This window comes from Pleurodeles waltl, chromosome 4_2 (genome assembly GCF_031143425.1).
Source record: "Pleurodeles waltl isolate 20211129_DDA chromosome 4_2, aPleWal1.hap1.20221129, whole genome shotgun sequence".
Lineage (NCBI taxonomy): Eukaryota > Metazoa > Chordata > Amphibia > Caudata > Salamandridae > Pleurodeles > Pleurodeles waltl.
Window position 1 is genome coordinate 103338698 of NC_090443.1, and position 26484 is coordinate 103365181.

At 48.7% G+C, this 26484-nt stretch overlaps 1 protein-coding gene across 1 annotated transcript in view; it reads left to right on the top strand.

Annotated features, from left to right (window-relative positions):
• Positions 1-20414, top strand: part of LOC138292317 (thiol S-methyltransferase TMT1A-like) — a 196682-nt gene extending 176268 nt beyond the window's left edge. The window contains exon 3 of the mRNA XM_069230862.1: positions 19577-20414. Coding sequence (XP_069086963.1) covers positions 19577-19813 — 237 coding nt within the window. The 3' untranslated portion in view covers positions 19814-20414. The remainder of the gene's footprint in view (positions 1-19576) is intronic.
• Positions 20415-26484: the final 6070 nt, after the last annotated feature.

The window sequence follows — 26484 nt, forward strand, 5'->3', positions numbered from 1 at the left end:
TTTATTGTAAAATACACCACAGAGGGCACCTTAGAGGTGCCCCCTGAAACTTAACCGACTATCTGTGTAGGCTGACTAGTTTTAGCAGCCTGCCACAAACTGAGACATGTTGCTGGCCCCATGGGGAGAGTGCCTTTGTCACTCTGAGGCCAGTAACAAAGCCTGCACTGGGTGGAGATGCTAACACCTCCCCCAGGCAGGAATTGTCACACCTGGCGGTGAGCCTCAAAGGCTCACCTCCTTTGTGCCAACCCAGCAGGACACTCCAGCTAGTGGAGTTGCCCGCCCCCTCCGGCCAGGCCCCACTTTTGGCGGCAAGGCCGGAGAAGATAATGAGAAAAACAAGGAGGAGTCACTGACCAGTCAGGACAGCCCCTAAGGTGTCCTGAGCTGAAGTGACTCTAACTTTTAGAAATCCTCCATCTTGCAGATGGAGGATTCCCCCAATAGGGTTAGGATTGTGACCCCCTCCCCTTGGGAGGAGGCACAAAGAGGGTGTACCCACCCTCAGGGCTAGTAGCCATTGGCTACTATCCCCCCAGACCTAAACACACCCTTAAATTTAGTATTTAAGGGCTACCCTGAACCCTAGAAAATTAGATTCCTGCAACTACAAGAAGAAGGACTGCCTAGCTGAAAACCCCTGCAGCGGAAGACCAGAAGACGACAACTGCCTTGGCTCCAGAAACTCACCGGCCTGTCTCCTGCCTTCCAAAGATCCTGCTCCAGCGACACCTTCCAAAGGGACCAGCGACCTCGACATCCTCTGAGGACTGCCCCTGCTTCGAAAAGACAAGAAACTCCCGAGGACAGCGGACCTGCTCCAAGAAAAGCTGCAACTTTGTTTCCAGCAGCTTTAAAGATCCCTGCAAGCTCCCCGCAAGAAGCGTGAGACTTGCAACACTGCACCCGGCGACCCCGACTCGGCTGGTGGCGATCCAACACCTCAGGAGGGACCCCAGGACTACTCTAAGACTGTGAGTACAAAAACCTGTCCCCCCTGAGCCCCCACAGCGCCGCCTGCAGAGGGAATCCCGAGGCTTCCCCTGACCGCGACTCTTTGAATCCAAAGTCCCGACACCTGGGAGAGACCCTGCACCCGCAGCCCCCAGGACCTGAAGGACCGGACTTTCACTGGAGGAGTGACCCCCAGGAGTCCCTCTCCCTTGATCAAGTGGAGGTTTCCCCGAGGAACCCCCCCCTTGCCTGCCTGCAGCGCTGAAGAGATCCCGAGATCTCTCATAGACTAACACTGCGAACCCGACGCTTGTTTCTACACTGCACCCGGCCGCCCCCGCGCCGCTGAGGGTGAAATTTCTGTGTGGGCTTGTGTCCCCCCCGGTGCCCTACAAAACCCCCCTGGTCTGCCCTCCGAAGACGCGGGTACTTACCTGCAAGCAGACCGGAACCGGGGCACCCCCTTCTCTCCATTCTAGCCTATGTGTTTTGGGCACCACTTTGAACTCTGCACCTGACCGGCCCTGAGCTGCTGGTGTGGTGACTTTGGGGTTGCTCTGAACCCCCAACGGTGGGCTACCTTGGACCAAGAACTAAGCCCTGTAAGTGTCTTACTTACCTGGTTAACCTAACAAATACTTACCTCCCCTAGGAACTGTGAAAATTGCACTAAGTGTCCACTTTTAAAACAGCTATTTGTGAATAACTTGAAAAGTATACATGCAATTTTGATGATTTGAAGTTCCTAAAGTACTTACCTGCAATACCTTTCGAATGAGATATTACATGTAGAATTTGAACCTGTGGTTCTTAAAATAAACTAAGAAAAGATATTTTTCTATATAAAAACCTATTGGCTGGATTTGTCTCTGAGTGTGTGTACCTCATTTATTGTCTATGTGTATGTACAACAAATGCTTAACACTACTCCTTGGATAAGCCTACTGCTCGACCACACTACCACAAAATAGAGCATTAGTATTATCTCTTTTTACCACTATTTTACCTCTAAGGGGAACCCTTGGACTCTGTGCATGCTATTCCTTACTTTGAAATAGCACATACAGAGCCAACTTCCTACATTGGTGGATCAGCGGTGGGGTACAAGACTTTGCATTTGCTGGACTACTCAGCCAATACCTGATCACACGACAAATTCCAAAATTGTCATTAGAAATCCATTTTTGCAATTTGAAAGTTTTCTAAATTCTTAAAAGTCCTGCTAGGGCCTTGTGTGTTAAGTCCCTGTTTAGCATTGTCTTTTTAGAGTTTAAAAGTTTGTTAAAAGTTTGAATTAGATTCTAGAAACAGTTTTAGATTCTTAAAAAAGTATTCCAACTCTTAGCAGAATAATGTCTGATACAGAGATGCAGGTGGTGGAACTCGACACCACACCTTACCTCCATCTTAAGATGAGGGAGCTAAGGTCTCTCTGTAATATAAAGAAAATAACCATTGGCTCCAGACCTACCAAAATTCAGCTCCAGGAGCTGTTGGCAGAGTTTGAAAAAGCCAACCCCTCTGATGATGACATCACAGAGGAAGAAATTAGTGACTTGGAGGCCAATGTCCCTCCTCCAGTCCTAAATAGGGAGAACAGGACCCCTCAAGTCCTGTCTCCAACTGTGTTAGTCAGAAATAGTGAGTCCCTCACAGGAGGGTCCCACATTTCTGAAATCACTGAGGATGCTCTCAGTGAAGATGACCTCCTGTTAGCCAGGATGGCCAAAAGATTGGCTTTAGAGAGACAGCTCCTAGCCATAGAAAGGGAAAGACAAGAGATGGGCCTAGGACCCATCAATGGTGGCAGCAATATAAATAGGGTCAGAGATTCTCCTGACATGTTAAAAATCCCCAAAGGGATTGTGACAAAATTTGAAGATGGTGATGACATCACCAAGTGGTTCACAGCTTTTGAGAGGGCTTGTGTAACCAGAAAAGTGAACAGATCTCACTGGGGTGCTCTCCTTTGGGAAATGTTCACTGGAAAGTGTAGGGATAGACTCCTCACACTCTCTGGAAAAGATGCAGAATCTTATGACCTCATGAAGGGTACCCTGATTGAGGGCTTTGGATTCTCCACTGAGGAGTACAGGATTAGGTTCAGGGGGGCTCAAAAATCCTCGAGCCAGACCTGGGTTGACTTTGTTGACTACTCAGTGAAAACACTAGATGGTTGGATTCAAGGCAGTGGTGTAAGTAATTATGATGGGCTGTACAATTTATTTGTGAAAGAACACCTGTTAAGTAATTGTTTCAATGATAAACTGCATCAGCATCTGGTAGACCTAGGACCAATTTCTCCCCAAGAATTGGGAAAGAAGGCGGACCATTGGGTCAAGACAAGGGTGTCCAAGACTTCAACAGGGGCTGACCAAAAGAAAGGGGTCACAAAGACTCCCCAGGGGAAGGGTGATGAGACAACCAAAACTAAAAATAGTAAAGAGTCTTCTACAGGCCCCCAAAAACCTGCACAGGAGGGTGGGCCCAGAGCCTCTTCACAAAACAATGGGTACAAGGGTAAAAACTTTGATCCCAAAAAGGCCTGGTGTCATAGCTGTAAACAGCATGGACACCAAACTGGAGACAAGGCCTGTCCCAAGAAAGGTTCCACTCCAAACTCCCATCCAGGTAACACTGGTATGGCTAGTCTCCAAGTGGGATCAACAGTGTGCCCAGAGCAAATCAGGGTCCACACTGAAGCTACTCTAGTTTCTGAGGGTGGGGTGGATTTAGCCACACTAGCTGTCTGGCCGCCTAACATGCAAAAATACAGACAGCAACTCTTAATTAATGGGACTAGAATAGAGGGCCTGAGGGATACAGGTGCCAGTGTCACCATGGTGACAGAGAAACTGGTTTCCCCTGGCCAATACCTGACTGGAAAAACGTACACAGTCACCAACGCTGACAATCAGAGAAAAGTACATCCCATGGCAATGGTTACTTTAGAATGGGGAAGGGTCAATGGCCTGAAACAGGTGGTGGTCTCCTCAAATATCCCAGTGGACTGTCTGCTTGGAAATGACCTGGAGTCCTCAGCATGGGCTGAGGTAGAACTAAAAACCCACGCAGCAATGCTGGGTATCCCTGAACTGGTGTGTGTGAAAACAAGAGCACAGTGCAAGGCACAGGGTGAACAAGTAGAGCTGGAGTCTGGAAGAATGGCCCAGCCTACCAAGAGAACAGGAAAGTCAGTTGGGAAACCAACTGCAACACAGCAAAAGAAAGGGAACCTCTCTTCTCAGGAAGAAGTTCTGCCCTCTGAGGGAACTGAGCCTTTGGAGCTTGAACCTTATCAGGTTGAGCTCTTAGGCCCAGGGGGACCCTCAAGGGAGGAGCTGTGTAAGGGACAAGAAACCTGTCCCTCTCTTGAAGGCCTTAGGCAGCAAGCTGCTGAAGAGTCCAAAGGCAAGAAAAATGGAACACATAGGGTCTATTGGGAAGATGGACTCCTGTACACTGAGGCCAGAGACCCCAAACCTGGTGCCACTAGGAGAGTGGTAGTGCCTCAGCTGTTCAGGAAGTTCATCCTAACATTGGCCCATGACATTCCCCTTGCTGGACATTTGGGACAAACCAAGACGTGGGAGAGGTTAGTCAACCACTTCTACTGGCCCAATATGTCCAACATGGTTAAGGAGTTTTGCCTCTCCTGCCCCACCTGTCAAGCCAGTGGTAAGACAGGTGGGCATCCAAAGGCCCCCCTCATTCCACTTCCAGTGGTGGGGGTTCCCTTTGAAAGAGTGGGTGTGGACATAGTTGGTCCACTAGAACCTCCCACAGCCTCAGGAAATATGTATATCCTGGTAGTAGTGGATCATGCTACCAGGTATCCTGAAGCTATTCCCCTTAGGTCGACTACTGCCCCTGCAGTAGCCAAGGCCCTCATTGGTATCTTTACCAGAGTGGGTTTCCCTAAGGAGGTGGTGTCTGACAGAGGTACCAACTTCATGTCAGCATACCTAAAGCACATGTGGAATGAGTGTGGAGTGACTTATAAATTCACTACACCATACCATCCACAAACTAATGGCTTGGTTGAGAGATTCAACAAGACATTAAAAGGCATGATCATGGGGCTCCCAGAAAAGCTCAAAAGGAGATGGGATGTCCTCTTGCCATGTCTGCTTTTCGCTTACAGAGAGGTGCCACAGAAGGGAGTAGGATTCTCACCCTTTGAACTTCTGTTTGGTCATCCTGTAAGGGGACCACTTGCCCTTGTTAAAGAAGGCTGGGAGAGACCTCTCCATGAGCCTAAACAGGACATAGTGGACTATGTACTTGGCCTTCGCTCTAGAATGGCAGAGTACATGGAAAAGGCAACCAAAAACCTTGAGGCCAGCCAACAGCTCCAGAAGTTTTGGTATGACCAAAAGGCTGCACTGGTTGAGTTCCAACCAGGGCAGAAAGTCTGGGTTCTGGAGCCTGTGGCTCCCAGGGCACTCCAGGACAAATGGAGTGGCCCTTACCCAGTACTAGAAAGGAAGAGTCAGGTCACCTACCTGGTGGACCTGGGCACAAGCAGGAGCCCCAAGAGGGTGATCCATGTGAACCGCCTTAAGCTCTTCCACGACAGGGCTGATGTGAATCTGTTGATGGTAACAGATGAGGATCAGGAGGCAGAGAGTGAACCTCTCCCTGATCTTCTGTCATCAGACCCAAAAGATGGCACAGTAGATGGAGTGATCTACTCAGACACCCTCTCTGGCCAACAGCAAGCTGATTGTAGGAGAGTCCTACAACAGTTTCCTGAACTCTTCTCCTTAACCCCTGGTCAGACACACCTGTGTACCCATGATGTGGACACAGGAGACAGCATGCCTGTCAAGAACAAAATCTTTAGACAGTCTGACCATGTTAAGGAAAGCATCAAGGTGGAAGTCCACAAGATGCTGGAATTGGGAGTAATTGAGCGCTCTGACAGCCCCTGGGCTAGCCCAGTGGTCTTAGTCCCCAAACCTCACACCAAAGATGGAAAGAAAGAGATGAGGTTTTGTGTGGACTACAGAGGGCTCAATTCTGTCACCAAGACAGATGCTCATCCAATTCCAAGAGCTGATGAGCTCATAGATAAATTAGGTGCTGCCAAATTCCTCAGTACCTTTGACTTGACAGCAGGGTACTGGCAAATAAAAATGGCACCTGGAGCAAAAGAGAAAACAGCATTCTCCACACCTGATGGGCATTATCAGTTTACTGTTATGCCCTTTGGTTTAAAGAATGCCCCTGCCACCTTCCAAAGGTTGGTGAATCAAGTCCTTGCTGGCTTGGAGTCCTTTAGCACAGCTTATCTTGATGATATTGCTGTCTTTAGCTCCACCTGGCAGGATCACCTGGTCCACCTGAAGAAGGTTTTGAAGGCTCTGCAATCTGCAGGCCTCTCTATCAAGGCATCCAAATGCCAGATAGGGCAGGGAACTGTGGTTTACTTGGGACACCTTGTAGGTGGAGGCCAAGTTCAGCCACTCCAACCCAAGATCCAGACTATTCTGGACTGGGTAGCTCCAAAAACCCAGACTCAAGTCAGGGCATTCCTTGGCTTGACTGGGTATTACAGGAGGTTTGTGAAGGGATATGGATCCATTGTGACAGCCCTCACTGAACTCACCTCCAAGAAAATGCCCAAGAAAGTGAACTGGACTGTGGAATGCCAACAGGCCTTTGACACCCTGAAACAAGCAATGTGCTCAGCACCAGTTCTCAAAGCTCCAGATTATTCTAAGCAGTTCATTGTGCAGACTGATGCCTCTGAACATGGGATAGGGGCAGTTTTGTCCCAAACAAATGATGATGGCCTTGACCAGCCTGTTGCTTTCATTAGCAGGAGGTTACTCCCCAGGGAGCAGCGTTGGAGTGCCATTGAGAGGGAGGCCTTTGCTGTGGTTTGGTCCCTGAAGAAGCTGAGACCATACCTCTTTGGGACTCACTTCCTAGTTCAAACTGACCACAGACCTCTCAAATGGCTGATGCAAATGAAAGGTGAAAATCCTAAACTGTTGAGGTGGTCCATCTCCCTACAGGGAATGGACTTTATAGTGGAACACAGACCTGGGACTGCCCATGCCAATGCAGATGGCCTTTCCAGGTTCTTCCACTTAGAAAATGAAGACTCTCTTGGGAAAGGTTAGTCTCATCCTCTTTCGTTTGGGGGGGGGGGTTGTGTAAGGAAATGCCTCCTTGGCATGGTTGCCCCCTGACCTTTTGCCTTTGCTGATGCTATGTTTACAATTGAAAGTGTGCTGAGGCCTGCTAACCAGGCCCCAGCACCAGTGTTCTTTCCCTAACCTGTACGTTTGTATCCACAATTGGCAGACCCTGGCATCCAGATAAGTCCCTTGTAACTGGTACTTCTAGTACCAAGGGCCCTGATGCCAAGGAAGGTCTCTAAGGGCTGCAGCATGTCTTATGCCACCCTGGAGACCTCTCACTCAGCACAGACACACTGCTTGCCAGCTTGTGTGTGCTAGTGAGGACAAAACGAGTAAGTCGACATGGCACTCCCCTCAGGGTGCCATGCCAGCCTCTCACTGCCTATGCAGTATAGGTAAGACACCCCTCTAGCAGGCCTTACAGCCCTAAGGCAGGGTGCACTATACCATAGGTGAGGGTACCAGTGCATGAGCATGGTACCCCTACAGTGTCTAAACAAAACCTTAGACATTGTAAGTGCAGGGTAGCCATAAGAGTATATGGTCTGGGAGTTTGTCAAACACGAACTCCACAGCACCATAATGGCTACACTGAAAACTGGGAAGTTTGGTATCAAACTTCTCAGCACAATAAATGCACACTGATGCCAGTGTACATTTTATTGTAAAATACACCACAGAGGGCACCTTAGAGGTGCCCCCTGAAACTTAACCGACTATCTGTGTAGGCTGACTAGTTTTAGCAGCCTGCCACAAACTGAGACATGTTGCTGGCCCCATGGGGAGAGTGCCTTTGTCACTCTGAGGCCAGTAACAAAGCCTGCACTGGGTGGAGATGCTAACACCTCCCCCAGGCAGGAATTGTCACACCTGGCGGTGAGCCTCAAAGGCTCACCTCCTTTGTGCCAACCCAGCAGGACACTCCAGCTAGTGGAGTTGCCCGCCCCCTCCGGCCAGGCCCCACGTTTGGCGGCAAGGCCGGAGAAGATAATGAGAAAAACAAGGAGGAGTCACTGACCAGTCAGGACAGCCCCTAAGGTGTCCTGAGCTGAAGTGACTCTAACTTTTAGAAATCCTCCATCTTGCAGATGGAGGATTCCCCCAATAGGGTTAGGATTGTGACCCCCTCCCCTTGGGAGGAGGCACAAAGAGGGTGTACCCACCCTCAGGGCTAGTAGCCATTGGCTACTAACCCCCCAGACCTAAACACGCCCTTAAATTTAGTATTTAAGGGCTACCCTGAACCCTAGAAAATTAGATTCCTGCAACTACAAGAAGAAGGACTGCCTAGCTGAAAACCCCTGCAGCGGAAGACCAGAAGACGACAACTGCCTTGGCTCCAGAAACTCACCGGCCTGTCTCCTGCCTTCCAAAGATCCTGCTCCAGCGACGCCTTCCAAAGGGACCAGCGACCTCGACATCCTCTGAGGACTGCCCCTGCTTCGAAAAGACAAGAAACTCCAGAGGACAGCGGACCTGCTCCAAGAAAAGCTGCAACTTTGTTTCCAGCAGCTTTAAAGATCCCTGCAAGCTCCCCGCAAGAAGCGTGAGACTTGCAACACTGCACCCGGCGACCCCGACTCGGCTGGTGGCGATCCAACACCTCAGGAGGGACCCCAGGACTACTCTAAGACTGTGAGTACAAAAACCTGTCCCCCCTGAGCCCCCACAGCGCCGCCTGCAGAGGGAATCCCGAGGCTTCCCCTGACCGCGACTCTTTGAATCCAAAGTCCCGACACCTGGGAGAGACCCTGCACCCGCAGCCCCCAGGACCTGAAGGACCGGACTTTCACTGGAGGAGTGACCCCCAGGAGTCCCTCTCCCTTGATCAAGTGGAGGTTTCCCCGAGGAACCCCCCCCTTGCCTGCCTGCAGCGCTGAAGAGATCCCGAGATCTCTCATAGACTAACACTGCGAACCCGACGCTTGTTTCTACACTGCACCCGGCCGCCCCCGCGCCGCTGAGGGTGAAATTTCTGTGTGGGCTTGTGTCCCCCCCGGTGCCCTACAAAACCCCCCTGGTCTGCCCTCCGAAGACGCGGGTACTTACCTGCAAGCAGACCGGAACCGGGGCACCCCCTTCTCTCCATTCTAGCCTATGTGTTTTGGGCACCACTTTGAACTCTGCACCTGACCGGCCCTGAGCTGCTGGTGTGGTGACTTTGGGGTTGCTCTGAACCCCCAACGGTGGGCTACCTTGGACCAAGAACTAAGCCCTGTAAGTGTCTTACTTACCTGGTTAACCTAACAAATACTTACCTCCCCTAGGAACTGTGAAAATTGCACTGTGTCCACTTTTAAAACAGCTATTTGTGAATAACTTGAAAAGTATACATGCAATTTTGATGATTTGAAGTTCCTAAAGTACTTACCTGCAATACCTTTCGAATGAGATATTACATGTAGAATTTGAACCTGTGGTTCTTAAAATAAACTAAGAAAAGATATTTTTCTATATAAAAACCTATTGGCTGGATTTGTCTCTGAGTGTGTGTACCTCATTTATTGTCTATGTGTATGTACAACAAATGCTTAACACTACTCCTTGGATAAGCCTACTGCTCGACCACACTACCACAAAATAGAGCATTAGTATTATCTCTTTTTACCACTATTTTACCTCTAAGGGGAACCCTTGGACTCTGTGCATGCTATTCCTTACTTTGAAATAGCACATACAGAGCCAACTTCCTACACTTACAATGTGTAAACTCTTTTTGCAAAACCAAACTGAAAGCCTCGAACAAGGAACATAAAACTGAACAGCCCATAAGCAAAGACTTGTCCATAAAAAAAATCGCCCTCCAAATTGAATGCCTAACAACTTGTAGTCTACAGGGTGAACCAGCATTAGCCAAATAGCCGATTTTACATCACATTTCGCAATTAACGTGCCACGGCATTCACCAACTGAACAGCTGTGTCGACAAATGCACAATGTACCCTGCTGCACACCTCAGGAATTAAATCTTTGACCGACAAGCCCTCCAGCAATGAGAGGTTATAAATCAGATGGAACTCCCATCGTTTGGAGGAACAGCTCATTGTCAAGCTGCCCCCAGCTGCACCTGAAACTCTTCGTCATCTCATACCCAAGCCTGTCCTCCGAAAGTAACCTGCGCCTTAAGCACTACATTGAGGTATTAAACAAAGCTAAACACCTCTCTGGATATTTCTCACAATGCATGCTCGTATATATGAGAAATGCCGCATTCTAGTTCTCAATATTAACAGACACCTTTGGCCTGTGTGACAGCTCATACTCCTCTTACTTGAAGTCCTCCTTCGCCCTTATCACCCAATGAGCAAGTTACTTACCTTCGGTAACGCTTTTTCTGGTGGATACACTAGCTACCTGTGGATTCTTCACCTAATGAATTCTCCCCATGCGTAGCATTCGACGGAAACTTCTCTCCAGCTCTGCACGGCGGCGAGGACGTCACAATTGCCTGACTCCACGCGGCTCCACCTGACGTCATCGTGGCAATAAGAGGCCCTCGCCGGCATGCTGATGTCAGTTTCCGCCATTTTTTACATGCCTTTGAAACAAATAGATAAACGTTGATAATCCAAACACTTCATAACTGTATCCAATAAACCTTTATGGAAAAAGCAATCGCCAATAATAGAAACAATACCAATGCACCTTCCTAAACGTTCTACACCATTATGATCAAAATTCAGAACTTACAAAATAAACAGAAATACAACTATATATATATATATTTATATACATAAATAAAATATACAAATGCACACCCAAAGAGATCACGGCATGACCAGACAGACAACGGGGAGGCAGGAGGGACCGTGAGGAATACACAGGTAGCTAGTGTATCCACCAGAAAAAGCGTTACTGAAGGTAAGTAACTTGATCTTCTGATGGATACAACTACCTGTGGATTCCTCACCTAATAAATAGAGTCCCAAAGCAGTACCACCTCGGAGGAGGGAGTCCGTCTGGTCATACCAAGAACTCCTGCAGCACAGACCGCGCAAAATGGCCATCCCTCCTCACCTCCAAATCCAGGCTATAATGCTTTACAAAGGTGTGGAGGGAAGACCAAGTTGCGGCCTTACAAATGTCCGCCACTGGAACACCTCTGACCAGGGCCGATGTGGTCGACTTGGCCCTGGTGGAATGGGCTCTGATCCCCTCAGGAGGATCCTTCTTCGCCAATGAATAACATATCTTAATACAAAGAATGACCCACCTGGATGGCGTTCGTTTGTGGACGGCCTTCCCCTTCCTCTTCCCCACGTATCCAATAAAGAGTTGGTCATCCAAGCGGAACTCTCTCGTCCTGTCTATGTAAAAACTGAGAGCCCTCCTGGGGTCCAGACGATGGAGTCTTTCCCCCTCCTTAGATGGATGCAGAGGAGGGTAGAATGTCGAGAGAGTGATGGATTGTCCCAAATGAAACGGAGACACTACGTTGGGGAGGAAAGCTGCCCTGGTCCTCAAAACCCCCTTTTGTTTATGAAAGGTTGTAAAAGGTGGATGAACAGAAAGCGCCTGAAGCTCACCCACACGTATAGTCGACTTGATGGCTGTTAGAAACACAGTTTTTAAAACCAAAAACCTTAAAGGGCAAGAATTAAGTGGCTCAAATGAGAGCCCATCAAAAAAGTTAACACCAGATTTAAATCCCATTGGGGCATGATAAACAGAGTGGGAGGAAACCTATTGGTAAGTCCCTTCAAAAACCTTACGGGTTTAAGGGGATTTGAACAAGATGGTTGATCAGGAAGAAATAAGAAGGCCGAAAGATAGCCTTTGACAGTGGCCACAGCACAACCTCGATGCGTTAACGACAAAGCAAACAGCAATATATCTGACAGATGGGCACTTAAGGGATTAATTTGTTGCTCTCCACACCAATGAACAAATTTAGCCCACCTGCTCGCGTAGACAGATTTGGTGGAGTGTCGCCTGGTCGATAAAATAACTCAGATTGCCCTGTTCAATCTCCAGGCATGAAGGTGCAGGCTCTGAAGGTGGGGGTGTAGAACATGCCCCTGTGACTGCGAGAGGAGGTCTGCCCTGAGAGGGAGACGGAGCGGAGGGCACAGTGAGAGTTGGAGTAGGTCTGCGTACCACACCCTTCATGGCCAATCCGGAGCTATTAGAATGACTTGGGCCCGGTCTTGGTGAATCTTCCTCAGAACCCGAGGAATCAAGGGTATGGGGGGAAACGCGTAAAGCAACTGGCCGCACCAGGACATCTGAAACGCGGCCCCCAACGCTCCTTGCACCGGATACTGAAGGCTGCAAAACGACAGGAATTGCGCGTTCTCCCGAGTGGCAAATAGGTCTATCCGGGGAAAACCCCACATCCGAAAGAGGTAAAGAACCAGATGCGGATGAAGACACCACTCGTGATCGTCTGAGAAGAGCAGACTGAGACTGTCCGCACGCACGTTTTGAACCCCGGCCAGATGGTTTGCTATTACGCAAAACCGATGGTCCTAAGCCCAGGACTAGAGCTGCAGAGCCTCTCTGCAGAGAAGGTACGACCCCACTCCTCCCTGCTTGTTGATGTACCACATTGCGGTCGTGTTGTCTGTTAGGACTTGAACCGACTGACCGCGAAGGGAAGGGAGGAAGGCCTTGAGGGCCAAACGAATCGCCTGCAGTTCCAGCAGATTGATATGAAACATATGCTCTACTGGAGACCAACGACCCTTGATCTCCAGGTCCCCCAGATGAGCTCCCCACCCCACAGTGGAGGCATCCGTTATCACTGTGGTCACCGAAGGGGGCAGTCAAAACGGCTTTCCTTGAGACAGGTTGCCGCCCGCCACCATTGGAGATCCGCTGCAGTGTCTCTGGAGATCTTTATCGACTCCTCGAGATCCCCTTTGTGTTGAAACCACTGCCTGCGGAAGCACCACTTGAAGAGCCCTCATCTGCCAGCGTCCATGAGTGACCAACAGAATGCAAGAAGCGAACAAACCAAGCAAACGAGGACCTTGAGGACTGGAACAACTGCTCCTTCTTGAAACATTGGAATCAACGCCTGAATGTTCTGGATCCGCTGTGGCGGCCCCGGATCCGCTGTGGCGGAGGAAAGGCCTGATTCAACGTAGTGTCCAGTACTGCCCCTATGAACAGGAGGCGTTGATAGGGCTCTAGGTGAGACTTGGGCACATTTATTGAAAAGCCCAGACTGAACAATAACTGGGTTGCCAGCTGCAGATGATGCAACACAAGCCCCGGAGACTTGGCTTTGATCAACCAATCATCCAGGTAAGGGAATACTGCTATCCCTTTCCTTCTAAGGTCTGCTGCAACAACCGCCATCACCTTCGTGAAGACCCGAGGTGCGGAAGTAAGACCAAAAGGAAGGACCTCAAACTGGTAGTGTTGCGACCTCACCACAAACCGGAGATACTTCCTGTGTGACTTGAGAATGGGAATATGGAAATAAGCATCCTGCAAGTCGACCGACACCATCCAATCCTTCTTGTTCAGCGCCATAAGTACCTGTGCTTGAGTCAGCATTTTTAATTTCTCCTGCTTGAGGAACCAATTCAAAATCCTCAGGTCCAAGATAGGCCTCAGACGACCATCCTTTTTGGGGATCAGAAAGTACCTCAAACAACATCCCTGACCCCTCTCCTGCTCGGGAACCAACTCCACCGCACCTTTCGACAATAGGGACAGAACCTCCTGTTCTAGCAACAGGAGATGATCTTCTGAATAAAAGGAAGGACTGGGAGGGAAGGGAGGAGGAATCTCTCAAAACGGAAGGGCATAGCCTTTTCTCACCACACTGATGACCCAGGAATCGGATGTTATGGACTCCCACATGGGAAGAAAAAGAGATAGCCTTCCCCCTACCGGAGAGGCATGGGACGCAATGGCGGGACGACTACGGCTGCTTTCCTTGCTGCATCCCTCCTGAGGAAGGGGAAGGGTGCTGTTGCTGGGTGGCCCCTCTAGTGCGGACCCTACCCCGTCCCCTAAATGATTGATAAGGGAGGCTCGAAGACTGCTGTCCTGCCTGCTGCGATCTCCTACTAAAGGAAGCCCCTCGTCCAAAAACTTGCAGCCGCCTAAAAGATCTAAATGGGGTCGAAACAGCCTGCAGGCCCAAGGACTTACCAGTGGCCATACACTCCTTAAAGCGCTCTAGCGCAGAGTCCGCTTTAGATCCAAACAATTTAGCCCCACCAAAAGGCAACTCCAAGAGCGTGGCCTGAACGTCTGATGAAAATCCAGATGTGCGCAACCAAGCATGGTGCCTGGTGGCAACAGAGGTCCCCATGGCTCTAGCAACAGAGTCTGCGGTATCCAGCCCTGACTGAATGACTTGCGTAGCCACTGCCTGGGCATCCGAAAGTAGGCCATGCATGTCTTGGAGCATGTCTGGTAACGCTGTCTTCGCTGCATCCATTATTGCGTGTATATACCTGCCAAGGATGCAGGTAGCATTAGCAGATTTCAGTGCCATGCTACACGAGGAGAAAACTTTCTTGGCCGACTGTTCCATACGCTTGGAATCCCGGTCAGATGGTACTCCCGGAAAGGAGCCAGAAGCAGACTGGGAGAAACAGGATGCATGTACGACCAGACTCTCTGGAGACGGATGCTTAGATAGAAATTCGGGGTTTCCAGGTGCAGACCTATACCCTCTGGCCACCGACCTGCTCACAGCCGACTAAGTGACAGGTTTCTTCCACACCTCTTCTATTGGCTCCATGACAGCCTCATTGAATGGCAACAGAGGATCTGCAATGGCCGCGGCAGTAAGAAGTACTTCTGTCAGGAGGTTGGTTTTAACCTGCACCGTAGGCAGGGGAAGTTCCCAGAAATCCGCAGCCTTCCTGATGACGGAATGAAAGGTGGCTACTTCCTCTGTATACTCCCCTGGGGAGGCCAGATCCCATTCCGGGGAAGTATCTGGCCCACTTGCTGTATCTAACCCTTGAAACTCACTCTGGGGATCAGCAATCTCCCCTTCCTCAAGGATCGGCTGCTGGTAATCCCTCTCCTCCAGCAACCTGAGGGCCTTCCTTCTGGACCGCAATTTGGCCTCCAACCCCGGCGTTGACATGGAGTGCAACGACGTCTGCGAATGGTGCCGAGAAGGCGTCATTACAGGATCTCCGGATCCTCCCGACGCCGTAGATGGATCCATCGGCGCCGTGGATAAACGCCCTGCACCCATCGACGCCATCCGGCTTCGAGGCTCCGTCTCAACAGACAACAACGTCGAAGGTCTCTCCCTCGACGTCGACAGCTGCGCCGCTGGCTCCGGCGCCTGGCTAGTGTCTCCTGCCAGACAGAACGGTATAAACGGCGTCGGCCTGTACGGAGCCGGAACGCCTAAGTTGAATGCCAGGGGACCAGTGCGGCCAGCCGGCGCACCACCTCCCGGAGCCATGTTCTGGAAAATAGCAAACATGGCATTTAGAAATGCCGCTGGGAACGCAGGATAGTCCTGAGGAGCCGGAGCCGGCGCTGGACTCGACTCCTGCTCGCCTGGATGCGCTGGAGAAGCTTGTTGACTTTGAGGCTCCACAACCTCAAAGACCGACGGCGCCAGGGACGTCTTTGGAGTCACTGGTTGAGGAGACAACGTCGGGCTGACCTCCCAGGACTTACGGCGTCGAGTTGACGGAGACCTCGACTCCGACCAGCTTCTGGCTCGACGCCTGGAATCACGATGACGCCACTTCTTGTGACTTGACTTCCTCAACGATGATCTGTGGTGCCGTTTTCTCTCCTTCTTAGCCTTGGCTAAGAACAACTTAGCCTCACGTTCCTTCAAGGCCTTCCGGTTCATTTTTTTGCATGATCCACATTCCTGAACGTCGTGGTCTGAACTCAGGCACCAAAGACAGTCGTTGTGGGGGTCAGTCACCGACATCCGACCTCCGCATTCTCTGCAGGGCTTGAAACCGGACTTCTTCAGGGCCGACATGTCGACAAAAAACACAAAGTATCCCTTCCGAAGAGCAAACGATACAGGTAGCCAGAAAAGTAACTTTTATCGAAGGCACGGAAAAAAGGGAACTGACATCAGGACGGCGGCGAGGGCCTCTTATTGCCACAATGACGTCAGGCGGAGTTTCCGTCGAATGCTACGCATGGGGAGAATTCATTAGGTGAGGAATCCACAGGTAGTTGTATCCATCAGAAGCAGGAGCTTAAAGTTTTCAACATACTCTCCCTTCTATTTGCATTCCTTAGCTGCTAACATAATTTATGCTCCTAAGGGCTTCATAATCTTCATGTAAGGTAGCTTGTTACACCTTACATACCTTCTTTCTTGTCCCCTTTGCCCTTGTCTACCCCATCTTCAACATGTGTCACTGCACCCTGCGATTTGACACTCAGCCCCTCCTTCCCCTTCCAATCCCAAGTCCATACCTGTGCCTTGATCCTGCACATTCTTTTCTCTTAACAAATGCAAACTTGCTTCCCCCCACACTTTCTTGTTAACCCCCACCACCTGCACTCCAACTTCCAAACCTCTGCAATAGTGTCCCCCGCGAAACCTGTCTTATCTGGCCTCAAAATCGGGGCCCACACTAAAGCCGTTCATCCTCTGTTCTTTCTGGCTGGACACTGTCTTCGCTGCTGCCAGAGCCATAACAGGCTGCAAATCGCCAACACTCCTCCTGCGGTTAACTTCCCCTCACCCCCGCAACACTTCCCGAGGTGCTGCTCACTATGCACTCTCCCGTACCTCATCTTCCACAATCTCTCCTCCTTCCTCCTCATCCTCACCATAATCCAATTCCCATTTATTATCACCTACACACCCCTCCACAGTCTACACTCATGCCTGGCACTCCTCCATCGCCCACTCCGCCATCACCAAACTGCACATCATAAAGATCCAGAGAATGGCTGAAATCCTGCAAAGTGGACACAGAACCTCAAACTTGCCCCTCTGCTGATTGTACAGCCGGCTCTGGGACAACGGCGGACCAGACGGGAGCTCTAACTTTAGGCTGAGGTCGCTAGACCGCACTAGACCCTCCCGGCTGACCAGTTGTCACCTCTGCCGACGCCCATGCTGAAGTACCTGACTGACCGCTAACTGACCCTGACATGGCTGGCCCGAGAAACTAAAGGAGGGTGGTCATGGCGCCAAACCCACCTCCAAGATCCCCCATCTTGAAAAAATCTCCCCATCCACCCAAGCCACAGAACGCACCCTAGGCACCAACTACACCTCTTTACAGCCCCCCTCCCTTGCCCACCACCAGAAACAGCAAACCTCTGGGTCAATCTGGCTCCTTGGCCCGTATGAGCAGCCACCCTGCCCGAGAGGTCACTCCCTACAAAGCCCCCTCTTCCAACTGGGGACCCCCAACTGCTGCCTGCCTACAAACATGGCCCAGCAGTTCTCCATTTATCCTGGCTGCTAAAGTTTAGGGCTCCCCCATTTACCAACACCATCCCTGCAATGCTTTGATTCCTGCTGGTTGCTTGCGACAGGGCCTGCCTGTGCTGGCTGGATAGATCCAATGGAAGGCCCGGAGCTTCATAAGCCCCACCCATTTGGTCTGGTGGAGGCCCTTCCTTGTGTGGTAGAGAGGTGTCACTGCACTCTCCAGCTGCACGATGGCCGGCCCGATGCACCCAATGCTTGGTGTGCGAGCCGGAAAAGAAGCATGCTCTTCCAGCTCCCAGACCACCCCAGAATCAGGTAAGATGGTTGGCTGAGGATGCGTCACCTGGTCCTGAGCACGCCCCCTGCCCCTACGCTGCAAACCGCCACCAGCCGCTGCACAGATCACTGCACCATGTGCAGGGGCCGCACTTACAGACTCTCCTTTTTCAACAACCCTCAAGGCATCAAAAGTGCTGGGGGCACCTTTTAACACCCACCTGCGCACCTCGGCATGTCGGCCCAGGACAGCCAGCCTGCCGTGCTGCCCGGCACACTCCTCCTCAAGCCTAATGCTCCCCTCCTTACTTTCTTGTGAGGGGAGCAGCAGGCCATAATGGCAGATCTCCTGGCTGCGCCACAGGCTATACACCAACCAGGGCCACAGCCGCTAAAAGGTCAGCCCTTCGCGCTTCACGAAGGGTCAGCAGCAGGGGTAGCTCCTCCATAAGGATGGAGGAGCATCGCCCCCCCCCCCCACCCTGCCAGCAGCTACAAAACCTTTCAAAGAAAAGGATAATAAACTGTTTATTATCCTTTTCTTTGAAAAGGGGGGGCACGGGGTGACGTGCAATGAGGAGGAGTGCTGTGCACTCCCCTCACTGCGCATGTATGTTTGGCCAGCTGTCTCGGGCTGGCCAAACACACATGTGCACAGGGTCTCTCCCTAGAGCCCCTACAGAGGCTCCCCATTCTGCCTGCTTTGAGCAGCGTTAGGATTGGTGGCAGAGCAGGCTGGGAACCTGTGCCTGCGTGCTGCGACGATGTAGAAGAGAGGAGTTGCGTGCAGCGGAGAGGGTACTATTTTTTTTTATTTCATTTTAATAAATTTAAATGTATTACTCACCCTCCAGCCCCCAAATGGTCAGCAACACTGGCGGACTTATTCATTAATGTCTGTCACCATGTTAACCACCAAAAGTTCTTACACCAAGCCACCAAACATGGCAAAACAATTCTGGGAAAACCTCAAAAACGGTTCCTGTTAGCTAGGGTGCATCATTAACTAAAATGGCACTTGGCAACTGTCTGCATGGCTCTAAAGCTACCTGAATAACCCAGCACATGCACACCCAAACAACCAGGGCTGCCCTTCACCCTTGGACCCTACCACCAGCCTGAAGATCTGGGGGGAGGGAGCTAGGTCAATCTGCAACCCCTAACCCCCACAAAAAATACCATTCTGGACTCGCTTAAGCTCACCTTATCCTCCTGCTTTCAACAGGAGTAAAATATGTGTGGCAAGCAATTGGTTTGAGAAAGTGCGTATCTGCGCGTATTACAACTCAGAATCGAGCATAGGGAAATTCTTCCCTGCACAAATCGTAATGGGACAATCTGTGACTTTCTGCTTAGTCCATATCTCTATGAAGCTGAAACACTGTAGGCAACATTGTCTTTGCAAGTGTCTTATTCACATAACTACAAGTGCATGTTATTCAGATTTACAGTTTTCAAAATTATTAAACTCAAATTTTATATTCTCTTTATTTTTCCATATGCACTTTTGAATCTTGACTATAGATAGAAGCACGTGTATGACCATTAACGGCACTCTTCGGTGCGACTTTGTTCTTACCTGACTGAAATAAGCTTCTCGTTCCATATTCCAGCTGTCAGCCACCCATATGCAACAGCAAACTCTGCTGAAAGCTGTAATGTCATAGGTACTTGCAAAAGACACGGACTGAGAAAATGAAATAAAAAAATAAGTAAATAAAATTAGGCATCGGCGTATTAATCATTTGATTTGGTAAAATACATGTGACTAAATTACCATCTAACATACCTTTTTGTATGTTCACTCACAAATTTACATTCTGTAAATTTTATTTTTTAGGGAGGAGCTTACTTCTTCTTGGAACATGTTGCGGATGATCAACATAGCTGGCTTCACTTTATTCAGCAGATCTTACAACCTACCTGGGTACATATAGGAGATGGCTGCCAGTTGACGAGAGAAACCTGGAAGGATATAGAGAATGCACCATTTACGGAACTGAAACTTCGGCACATACAAGGTCCTTTCAAATATAGCATTATTCGATCCCATATTATCGGTTACGCTGTTAAGTAACCTAAGAACTAGAAGGGTTCTTATGGCCGTTTGCAGTCCTCTTCGTAACAATCATATTCATCTGCGTTTTTAAAAGAATCATCGTTTTTTTTTCAAATGAATTGAACTTCCTATTTCTTTTGTCATTACTGTTGCAAAAGTGTGCGAAATTATCTTGATATATCTAATGATTATCTGAAGATCTGCCTGACAAGAACTACAATTCACTATATTGTGTAGAACTATTTGCTGGGTATTTCCAAATACACTATGGCACTTTGTGAATAATGCTAACACTATTTACCACCTCAAGAAACGTTTTAGACAGATAAGGGTGCGGTAGTATGACTTCATATTGTTCATATATATATATATATTTGAAAAATATGTACATACCCCTACTATTTGGGCTGCGTTTTCAATCAAAAATGGCTTTTGGACGAGGAAGCAGCTTTAAAATGTAGTTGAGTAATCTCACTTTGTAAGCATTGTCTGATTTCCAAAGGTACATAACTCCTCATTCAGAGTTTTTCAAACTGTGGGTCGCAGTTCGCTGGTGGGTGGCCAGGTGATTTCTAGTGGGTAATGAAAAAGCAATAAATAAAGGTGCCTTTACATTCTGTATTTGCGTTGTCTTGTTTGTTGAGCTCTAAAGACAAAGACAGAGGTCAAATGTCAGGCTATGTCATATTGCTGCTTATTCTTTTAACAAGGGGGATTAGTGTTTACTTTTCTTTCTATGACTGAGAAGTGAGAGAAGCTTTAAAAGTGAACTATGTGAAATCTTATAGGGAGTGAGCGTGGAAAGGTTTTAGGATGTCATTTTTGTAACACAACAAAAGGTAGATGAATTGTACACGTTTCAGAACAGATCAACAGTTAGGAAAACAATCATGAAGCACTTTTTTGTTATTATAAAGGGTGATGAAGTGGGAAACAGAAATGTTGATAGGATCAAAACAAAAAGACACTTTTACTTGGTGATAACGCAATTGATAACATTTTCACTGAAACCCAATTTCCACACATCATTTGTGTGTTATATAGTATTGTGTGTAAAACTGTGTTGCTCTGCGAATTTAGTGGCACCTGTAAACAACAGGGCTCTACTGCATGATGTGTTAGTAATATACTTGAAAATGTGTGCTCCAAAGTGCACAATCAGGTAAACACTACACCCTTAACACTCTCCTGCTGAATACATTTGTTACATTTTGTGTGAAGACAGGATTTTTCACCAGCCCCATTTCTTCAGTGATCTTACATTGATGTCCGCACACCTACTCTGAAAATTGTTCCAGCACCACAGATACAAAGGTGCTGAACAGCACTCTTAAGTCCATTTTTACAATAAACCCTTGCAAGTATTTCCAAGCAAGGTTCTGGGCGAACCTACAAGTAGTATTTGCTGCTATTTGTTTTGACTTCTCAAAGCCACTTCAACAGAGATTGTGTTCATTATACATGAGCATATACAGTCATCCAAATTGTGTACAACTTTTACATATAAATTGAGAAATATAGATGCGGCCTAATGGCCAGAGCTGCCAACTTTGGATCTGGGAAACCAGAATGGAATCCTGGTGTTGGCCCTTGGTGAATCATTTAATCTCCTGTGGTTAAAGTAAAATCAATCTGACCTCATGTAATGTAATGCTGTGCTCATGTAAAGCGATCCAATGCATTGGACAGTGTTTTGGAGCCCAAAATGCACAACTAGACCTCGTTTGCAGGAAGTTGGCTCTGTATATACTATTTCAAAGTAAGAAATAGTGTGCACAGAGTCCCAGTGTTCCCCTTAGAGGTAAGATAGTGGCAAAAAGAGATAATTCTAATGCTCTATTTTGTGGTAGTGTGGTCGAGCAGTAGGCTTATCAGAGGGTAGTATTAAGCATTTGTTGTACACGCACAGGCAATAAATGAGGAACACACACTCAAAGATTGATTCCAGGCCAATAGGTTTTTATATAGAAAAATATATTTTCTTAGTTTATTTTAAGAACCACAGGTTCAAGATTTACAAACAGTACTTTAAATGAAAGGTATTTCACCCAGGTATTCTAGGAACTTTGAATAATCACAAAAGCGTGTACAGTTTTGACAAAAATGGCAATAAGCTATTTTAAAAGTGGGCACAGTGCAAAAATCAACAGTTCCTGGGGGAGGTAAGTAAATGTTAAGTTCACAGGTAAGTAAAACACTTACAGGATTCAAAGTTGGGTCCAAGGTAGCCCACCGTTGGGGGTTCCAGGCAACCCCAAAGTTACCACACCAGCAGCTCAGGGCCAGTCAGGTGCAGAAGTCAAAGTGGTGCCCAAAACACATAGGCTTCAATGGAAATAGGGGTGCCCCGGTTCCTGTCTGCCAGCAGGTAAGTACACGTGTCTTCGGAGCGCAGAGCAGGGGGGTTTTGTAGGGCACAGGGTGGGACACAAGCAGGCACAGAAAGTACACCCTCAGCGGCACAGGGACGGCCGGGTGCAGAGCGCAAACAGGTGTTGGGTTGCTAATAGGAATCAATGGGGGGTCTCTTCAACAATGCAGGCCGGCATGGGGGCTCCTCTGGGTAGCCACCGCCTGGGCTAGGCAGAGGGTCACCTGGGGGTAGCTCTTGCACTGGAGTTCGGTTCCTTCAGGTCCTGGAGGCTGCAGGTGCAGTGTGGTTTCCAGGCGTCGGATTCCTTGAAGCAGGCAGTCGCGGTCAGGGGGAGCCACTGGGTTTCCTCTGCAGGCGTCGCTGTGGGGCCTCAGGGGGGGGTCAACTCCGGATACTCAAGGGCTCACAGTGTAGTCCTCCCTGTAGTGTTGGTTTTCCGCAGGTCAAGACGGGGGTGTCGGGTGCAGAGTGGAAAGTATCATGCTTCCGGCGGGAAAACTGTGGTCTTTAAAAGTTGCTTCTTTGTTGCAGAAAGTTGCAGTTTCTTGAACAGGGCCGCTGTTCTCGGGAGCTTCTTGGTCCTTTAGATGCAGGGTAGTCCTCTGAGGCTTCAGAGGTCGCTGGACCCTGTTGGATGCGTCGCTGTTGCAGGTTGCTTCGAAGTAGGGAGACAGGCCGGTGGGGCTGGGGCCAAATCAGTTGTCGTCTCCGTCTTCACTGCAGGGCTTCAGGTCAGCAGTCATTCTTCTTCTTTAGGTTGCAGGAATCTGATTTCCTGGGATCCGGGGTGCTCCTAAATACTGAATTTAGGGGTGTGTTTAGGTCTGGGAGGGCAGTAGCCAATGACTACTGTCCTTGAGGGTGGCTACACCGTCTTTGTGCCTCCTCCCTGAGGGGAGGGGGGCACATCCCTATTCCTATTGGGGGAATCCTCCAAAATCAAGATGGAGGATTTCAAAAGGCAGGGGTCACCTCAGCTCAGGACACCTTAGGGGCTGTCCTGACTGGTGGGTGACTCCTCCTTGTTTTTCTCATTAGCTCCCCTGGACTTGCCGCCAAAAGTGGGGGCTGTGTCCAGGGGGCAGGCATCTCCGCTAGCTGGAGTGCCCTAGGGCATTGTAACACAAAGCCTGAGCCTTTGAGGCTCACTGCTAGGTGTTACAGTTTCTGCAGAGGGGAGGTGTGAAGCACCTCCACCCAGAGCAGACTGTGTTTCTGGCCTCAGAGGGCACAAAGGCCCTCACCACATGGGGTTAGAAACTCGTCTCTCAGCAGCAGGCTGGCACAGACCATTCAGTCCTGCACTGAAAAATTAGGTAAAATACAGGGGGCATCTCTAAGATGCCCTCTGTGTGCATTTTTTAATAAATCCAACACTGGCATCAGTGTGGGTTTATTATTCTGAGAAGTTTGATACCAAAATTCCCAGTATTCAGTGTAGCCATTATGGAGCTGTGGAGTTCATTTTTGACAAACTCCCAGACCATATACTTAATATGGTCACAACTGTACTTACCATGTCTAAGAATAGACTTAGACACTGTAGGGGCATATTGCTCATGCAGCTATGCCCTCCTCTGTGGTATAATGCACCCTGCCTTAGGGCTGTAAGGCCTGCTAGAGGGGTGACTTACCTTTGCCACAGGCAGCATTTTGTCCATGTCGACTTTGCCTTTTTCTCTCCACCAACACACACAATCTGCAATGGCAGTGTGCATGTGTTAGGTGAGGGGTCCCTTAGGGTGGCACAACATATGCTGCAGCCCTTAGGGACCTTCCCTGGTCACAGGGCCCTAAGTACCACTGGTACCTTTTACAAGGGACTTATCTGTGTGCCAGGGTGTGCCTATTGTGGAAACAATGGTACATTTTAGGTGAAAGAACACTGATGCTGGGGCCTGGTTAGCAGGGTCCCAGCACACTTCGCAGCCAAGTCAGCATCAGTATAAGGCAAAACATGGGGGGTAACTGCAACAGGGAGCCATTTCCTTACATCGTTTTAACACAAAAATGGACATGAAGCCTTTGCCCATACTCTGCTGCAGAAGGAACTTTTCAAATTTGCTAAACACTCTGGCATCAACACCAAGTTTATTTTTAGCAGTCTTGTTATTTTAGTGATTGCATGTCACAGGCCAGCACCCCATTCTGAGATGTGTTCCAGCTCCAGTGCAGTTCACCATCTGCACTGGAGCAGATAAAGACACATCTAAAATTAGCCATTGAGCCTATTACAGTGGGGAGAAGGGCAGGCAAAATGAAAGGGAAATGGAACAGAGAAAAAAAATTAGAAGTACAAGGTTTGTTTATTGCCTGATAATTAGAAAGGGATGTTGGAATGTAGTTTTGATAATGAAGCTGAGATTGTCGATGGGTGAGTAGATAGCTCAAATATTTGTGGGGAAATAAATGTGTTTTTAGGTCGAGCGTTAGCGTTCGGCCTGCTGTATACTAAAGTATACAATAGAGTGAGTTCCAGCGTTTTGATTTGTTAGCTGCAGTGTCCTTCAAAAATCCTTGCTTGCTAGTGGTCAGTTCTGCCTCTTTGTCCTGCCTTTTTTCACTTTGAGAGCAGCACAAAGTACTGTGTAATTACGCTATGTCCTATTTATCTCTTCTGAAGGGGACTTTTTCTTTCAGTATTGGCCTGTTTGCCTTGCACTGTGGGTGTGTGTTCAGTCCCTCCTCCCCACCAGCTTCCTCTGTAAACGTAAACCAGCATCAGAGGGGGGCTTTTCCAGGGCCAGCGCTCTTGCTCTCTTCCTTTTGTTATTTTCAGTCTGTGTGGCAATAAAAGTCCAGTCAGTAATTTACAATGCTATGAGCTCTAACTCGAGCAAACACGAGACTATTGCATGCCAAATGCTTGTTTTTTCTTTACAACGGTAATAGCTCTAACTCAAGCAAATGCGAGACCCGTTGCATTGAAAATGCTTGTACTCAGTTAGCATGGCACGCGCATCAGGGACGTCTCGCTTCAGGTCATTGTCTTCTCTCCTCACCGTTGTGGCTATGTGCGTGCCATTATTTTCTTTGGAATTTGGTGGTATTTAGAACTCTGCTAGCTTTCATTCTGTTTTGGGCATTTCTTGAAAGAGGGTTGTGTTTCTGGTGTGCTTAGAATGCTAATCTTCGTACTGTTTGTCTTTCCAACCCGGTAGTCCACATGGCCAGTTACAGTGTAGACTGCAGAAGCGTTCATGCTTTGCTCATATCTTTTCATTTATATACCCTAGAACGCTACTGAGTCGAGTTTACTGTCTGTCCCCTGGGGCATCTGAAGAGAACATTTACAAAACCTGTGTCTGAACCCATTCATCTATAAAGATCGTGGTGTGCGTACTGCTGAATTTACGGCGTTTCTACACACCTAGCATGGCCTTCCATTGAAGTGCGCGAATCGTCTTGGACAGCAGCGTACACGCCCACTTTTAACGGTGACACCTTAGTGATGCCGATAAACAAGGGCTCAGGGTGAAAGTGGACTACTGAAGGCAGAAGATGCTGACATTTCGATCTTCTTTATGATCACCATGAGGATGTCTCCTCATCTTATGCCCCGTCCTCCTGATCATCGTATTTTTAAAAAATTGTTTATATTTGCAGTTTTTGTTATATAGAGCGAACTTGGGCGATGGGCACTAAATTGCTTTACAAGAGCACCAAATTACACTAATCCTCTTTTTGGCAGGACGTAGGGGCATTCAAGTGCTGGCACAGCCTAAGACATTCCTGGGTGTTGTTCCCACTCCAAACACACACAAGTGTTTAAGCCTCTTGTTTGTCACAACCTTACACAGCTGCCATCTTTGCCAATGCATTTCTTTCTCTAAAAGATGAGGATCTTTTTGAATTGCAGAATCTATCATTATCTATCTCACAATGCTTTCTTCTTTTGACTCGCCCCTTCCTTATCCACTCAATTCTCAAGCCTTACAACAGCTCCCTATTCTTCTTTCCTTTGCCATTTCGTCTCTCCTACCATTCTCCGCCATTCCATTTGTTTCATTTTCACTTCACTGTCTGAAGCACCCTTCATCGCACCTTCCTTCACTTTCTCACTCTCTTCCTCTCCCTACTTCATTATATCTCCCCACTCCCACTGGATCTTTCACTCTTTTACTCACCATACATCCCCAGTCCTTTCTCCTCCTCTTGTCACTCAGTCATTTCAATTGTACCCAACCTTCATTCACCATCCATTTCCCTGAATTCACTCTCGGTCCCTCTGATGGTGGGGTGGTGAAAGTGGTATTCTGTTGAAATTAGCATGGCAGATTTAAATTAGAATGCTGAATAGCAACATTTTCATTTT